Source organism: Dendropsophus ebraccatus, chromosome 7 (genome assembly GCF_027789765.1).
Source record: "Dendropsophus ebraccatus isolate aDenEbr1 chromosome 7, aDenEbr1.pat, whole genome shotgun sequence".
NCBI lineage: Eukaryota > Metazoa > Chordata > Amphibia > Anura > Hylidae > Dendropsophus > Dendropsophus ebraccatus.
The window spans coordinates 119,428,721-119,434,720 of record NC_091460.1 but is presented as its reverse complement, the minus strand read 5'-3'; the positions used below and the strand labels follow the sequence as shown (position 1 = coordinate 119,434,720).

At 45.1% G+C, this 6,000-nt stretch overlaps 1 protein-coding gene across 2 annotated transcripts in view; it reads right to left on the bottom strand.

The window, feature by feature from the left end:
* Positions 1 to 419: 419 nt before the first annotated feature.
* The window catches only part of MMRN1 (multimerin 1), a 60,240-nt gene continuing 54,659 nt past the window's right edge, over positions 420 to 6,000 (bottom strand). For both annotated transcript variants that reach the window (XM_069978325.1, XM_069978326.1), the window contains exons 7-8: positions 3,330 to 3,476; positions 420 to 1,134 (exon numbers count right to left, since the gene is read on the bottom strand). In XM_069978325.1, coding sequence (XP_069834426.1) covers positions 713 to 1,134; positions 3,330 to 3,476 — 569 coding nt within the window. In that variant the 3' untranslated portion in view covers positions 420 to 712. The remainder of the gene's footprint in view (positions 1,135 to 3,329; positions 3,477 to 6,000) is intronic.

The window sequence follows — 6,000 nt, the reverse complement described above, 5'->3', positions numbered from 1 at the left end:
CCTTACAGACGCTTTGAAAAATGAAAGGTGGAATCTGATTGGTTGCTAGGGGCAACTGAGCCAGTTTCACATTACATCATGTTTGATAAATCTCCCCCACAGAGTATATGGGGCCCCCGGGCCCCCCTCCTGCATGGGCCCCATAGCAGCTTCCTACTCTGCCTCTATGGTAGCTACGCCACTGCTGTGGCCTCTTTACTTCTTATCTGGTTTAGCTCAATATACTAGGAAATGACTTTGCCTGGTTTTGCAGTATAAGTGTATAATTCTCTCCATAGTTCTGTGATTATCTTTTTCTAGAAATGACACTGTATGCCATAGGTCTCCAAACAGTTTGGAGACCCATGCTGTATGCCATTGTACCAAATAATATCTGCCCATTGTAAGCAGAGGTGTTATTTATTTAGGAAACCTTGATGTTGTATTTGCATATCCATTTTTATTAGATTTTTACCATAAATTACATGCATAGATGTAAAATATATTCTTTCTATATATGAAGATATATCACCATACATAAGAATAGACATTTGCATTTAGGTTTAATCACACACAATTTTAAAAAGTTATGTTTAGCCTTACATAGTACCCTTCTTAGTCATTGCATTATATATTAGGACTCCCATCTTATCCTGAAGTGCTAAACTAAACCTGCTTGTAAACTCTGGGACAAAAATCCAAAAATGCTTATAGAATTGGACTGTGATCGGCATTATGTACGGTACAATAGGTATCCGCTAAATGTTGTCACAGGTGGGTACTGTGCCGGAATAGAACCGGAGGTTAATCGGAGCCATACTTCCTGACCATAGTTTAATTCTAACAAAGCATCTCCTGTCACCATTCTATCACTGTACATACTACTGTTAATATTCTCAGACTGAAATGCAATCTTGTCAACCCCGTCAACCACTAAATAACCAGAAACACGATGACTATAGGATTCAATGGTAAATTTAAAGACATATACTCCAAGGTACGGCACAAGAAACTTTCCAGTGCTGGGTACGTATGAGGAGCCATAATTTACATATAAATTGTTAAATCGAATTGGTCCAGAAGCTGTCATCCCATATGTGTGAGAGGCTGAAAACGCCACCATTGGTGCATAACGGTATGATCCTTTTGAGAAATCTGTGGAAAAAAAACATTATATGAAAGGGAAGTTCATAAAAGATTTACCTTTTTGCATTGGTGCCAGAAAGTGCATCCAAAAATGGAGCTAAAATTACTGATTTCAACTTTATACTTAACGTGGTCTTGGAGAAAAAAAAAATAGAAACATATACATTTATTTAATATTGAGATTGCATACAGTCATGGTATGACACTGGCCGTTCTGTGACTCGGTCCTGTCATAGAATGGCCGGTGTAAGTGAAGGGCGTATCGGACAGATGATCTTCTTTTCTATTGAATTGGGATGCGGGCACATCTGTGTACCTGTATCCCAGTTCACCATTGAACACAATGGCCGGATCTGCGCTCTCCATTGTGTGACCTGTCAGGGATGTGCGTCGGCTAGCGATCCCGGACAGAGTGTATACCATGTGTATATACTCCGGCCAGGATTCCCTCTAACTGCAGGACAATGTAAGTTTAGTATTAAACTTACGTTCTGTGAACATGGCCTAAGGCTACATTTACACATTCTGTAAGCTTGTCTGTAATTGCGGCTCCCCAATTAGATTCCATTGACTTGTATTGGGCTGTTCACACTGTTCGTAGATTTACGGATTATTAACCCTTTCACGACCATGGGTCATTGATGCATTAATGCCCAGGTAGTTTTAGGACATCAGCTTATGGGATCAGAATGATCCCATAAGCTGATGTCCCCATGTCTGCTCCCTCTCCTCTGTCCCCTGCCGCTGTTACAATCTTGTGACAGCGGCAGGGGAGAGAGGGGAGGGGACAGAGCTCATGGGCATGCACCCCGTGCGCCCAGTCTTCCCTCCCCCCGCTGGCCTCCTTACCCATCACTTCGCAGAGCCCCGATGGACAGCGGGCAGAGAATTCTCCCTCTGTAGAGGGAGAATTCTCTGTCCGGAGCACTATAGATGCTGCAATTGTGCTGAGGTCTGGTGCTGAGAGTTGCGGCGGGTCTCCGGCTATCACTGATAGCCAGGACCCACCGCGGATGACACAGGCGCAGCTCCTGCGCTTGTGTCATCCTGCGGCATAAATTAATGTCACTGCAGCATCAGGCATTGGCTGCAGCAAGGTTAATTTACTGCCCAGCGGCGGAAGGAGGATATGTGTTTTACAAATCTGCAAAAAAATTACTGACAAGCTCTAGTATGGACCATAATTGCAGCACATATTGTCCCATAAAAGTAAATAGGAGTGTCTGTAATATTTGCAGATGAAAAGTCCATAGCTTCTGCAAAAAGATACAGACGAGTTATCATTTTAACACCGTTCCAACTGATTTAACTATCACCTTTCCTTTCTTTGCTGATCCCCCAAAAATATAGATTATGGATGCATAATGGATGAATTTTTGTACTGATTGCAGACATTATATAGGATCCTAAAAAAATACTAAATACAGATGAGCGAACCGGGTTCGGGTTCGAGTCGATCCGACCCCGAACATTCGGTATTTGATTAGCTGGGGCTGCTGAACTTGGATAAAGCTCTAAGGTTGTCTGGAAAACATGGATACAGCCAATGACTATATCCATGTTTTCCACATAGCCTTAGGGCTTTATCCAACTTCAGCAGCCACCGCTAATCAAATGCCGAAAGTTCGGGTTCGGATCGACTGGAGCATGCTCCAGGTTCGCTCATCTCTAATCTACATAACCTGTGAAAGTAGCCTTAGGCTCCTGGATGTACAGTATATGATGGAGTAAACACTTCAACTGTTCCGGTACTCCCTGCATCATAAGTCATTATAATATAGTAAGCTCTGAAACAGCTAAAGCACTATGCTACTGTCCTTACACAGTCATATTTAGGGTGCCTTCACAGGGGTTAAGGGGGCGGCTGCATTACATACACGCAGCGGTCTTTCAGACCACTGCTTGTATGTAGTGATAGGGGCCTTCCAGGACCTCGGCTCATAGCAGAAACTCGCAGCGAGTTTTTTGCTGCGAGTCGGTATGTGTGAAGGCACCCTTACTGTTAATCAGCATTATGTACGGTACAACAGGTATCCACTATATGTTCTATCAACCTTATATCAGAGTAACCTCCATAGCTATAACAGAATAAGGTCTAATCTGACCCACCTTGATTCTTAGCTTCTATTTTTATTTATGTATTTATTTATTTGGGGGGGGGGGGGGGGGGCGGTGTCCATACACATAATTAAAATAATACTTACCCAATGACTGAGCATTGTCATCTGACATCTTTAGACTACAATTCATCCCTCCAAAAGGGTGGCGACAGGCACATGTAAAGCCTTTGAGGTCATTAATGCAAGTTCCACCATTCAGGCAAGGTCCACTATTGCAGCTGATATATTCGTCTATTAGGAGAAATAGCAGATTATTATTTAATATAACTGAAGAATCTCCTACATTTTACAGTATATGACACGCCATATTTATTTATTTGTATAACAATGACCATACTCTTTTTAAAGGTTTGACTACTTTTCACAAATGCCCAAAGCTATAACATAATGTTCAAGATAAATTCATATTAGTCCACGTTCACTCATTTCTGAGACAATAGATCTAATTTTATAAGAATCTAAGTACCCTAGCCAGGGCCGGGACAAAGGGTAGGCAGGGGTAAACGATGGCCTAGGGCGCCATCTTGTGGTGAATGGCAGGGGGCGCAGTGAGTGTTCACACAGTGAGTGGCCTTGCATTATATTAAATGATGTCTCTGCTCCTGTATGCATATTCCAGGAATATGTGCAGAAGCAGGGACTCCAGTCTGACACCGGTCTCCCTGCTCCTGCACTGTATGGAGGCCCCCGCTGTCAGCTGTGTCTGTGTCCTTATAACAGGAGGCTCAGAGCAGGGAGCGATCAGCTCTCTGCTCTGTGCCAATTACTTCCAGATCGCAGGCTGCATTAAGCCTACAATCTAGAAGTGATCTGGAGCATCCAGGGATGTCTGCTGCTTTATGAGATTTGTGAGCAGCCTGAACCAGAAAGCATCCAGGAGGCCACAGCAGCGTGGGAACGATTGGTGAGGTGAGTAGATAGCTTGTTTTTTTTTACTTTTCCAGGAAATGGGGGACACAGGGACATTGGAGCAGAGGCGTAGCTAGCTTTTCCTGCACCCGGGGCAAAGTTTCAGTATGGCATCCCCAAACACTCATTTACCGCTGAGCGTACAAGGCCTGTTCCCAATAGTGGATTATAATAGGGGCGTTTAGGGCGGCAGCCCGGGGCCCTGAGCTCCTGGGGGGCCCATGACCACCCAAAAAGATTTATACTTTCAGTGGTGTACTGTCTCCTGGCTACACTTCTGCCATGATTTGCAAAAAATCACAGTTTTTTTTATGGCAATTTTGCACAAATCAGGACATCATGACATTATCTGTCCTGTACTATGAACGCCAGGCTAGTGCTGCCATAGTTACAGTGGGGTGGGGGGGCCCAGGCTTGGTGAACAGCCTGGGGCCTATGGTAAAGTTAATCCGCCCCTGCCGGTTCCTAGAGGACTAGAGAAGGGAAAGCATGCAGAGTATACAGTAAGGGGAAGGGTGTGGAGCCTCATAGTGCTGCTGGCCAGGTTTCTGCCTAGGACAGGGCTAACACAGTATATGGGCAGGTGATCTGGAGGTACCTGTGAGAGAAGCTCTTGAGCTGCTGTCTGTTGATTTTCTGTACAGGCGGCCCTGCTTTCTGCTCACACAGACTGTCAGTAGCTTTCATTCTAACAGGGTTGTTGGCGCCCCCCCTCCCCCCTCAGCCTTGCGCCCTGGACAGAGGAGAGGAACTACAGGGGGATTATGAGGAAAGAGGAGGGGGACACAGCAGGGGGACTACAGGAAAATTATGAGGACAGAGGAGGGGGACTACAGAGGGACACAGCAGGGGAATTACAAGGGAATTATGAGGACAGAGGAGGGGGACACAGCAGGGGAATTACAGGGAGATTATGAGGACAGAGGAGGGGGACACAGCAGGGCGACTACAGGGGAATTATGATGACACAGGAGGGGAACTACAGGAGGGATTATGACTAAACAAGGACACTGGATAGGGGATTATGACTACCACTGGGCACAGGATGGGGGATTATGACTACATGAGGAGACAGGATGGGGATTATGACTACATGGGGGGGGGCACAGGATGGGGGGGCATTATGATTCCATTAGGAGACATGGGGGGGACATTTAATAGTGTGGAGGTGCAGAAGGGATCTCATAAAGTGTCAGGGCAAAATGAAAGTATTTTCAGCATAGAGAAGAGAAGGGGCAAGTTACTGTGTAGGTGTCAGATAGGGGGAACTGTTCATGTTGAGGCAGTATGGATGAGATATGGTATAGGGGTGAGGAGAGTGTTGGTACGTTGTGAAACCTAAAATGTCTGTCTGATAGATGCTGCAGGGACAAGTCATGGCTAACAGAAGTCTTCATGATGGAGCCGGATCCGAATGGAGAAGAAAAGAGAAAGTGAACGACTCTGAAGTCGTCACCTGTGAGTCACTGTATGTAACTGCATCCTGATCACTATACTGTTACTGTGTGTGTGTGTGTGTGTGTGTGTGTGTGTAGGGGGGGGGAGGTAATGCTGCACTCTGTACAGTGTTTTTTTTATTTAGTATCAGTACTGGTATTGTTCAGTCATTAAGCAGTGGTAGTGTGTTCAAGAAATTATTTTTCAATTGTGTAGTGGTAATATTTAATCACTATGGGGTGGTGATATGGGGGAGCTATACACTATGTGGGGACTATACTGTGTGGGGCTACACACTATGTGGGGACTATACTGTGTGGGGCTATACACTATGTGAACATATGTCTTTTTTTATGCGGGGGGCGCCATTTGCCTTCTCTGTCTAGGGCACCAAAACTCCTTGTCCCGG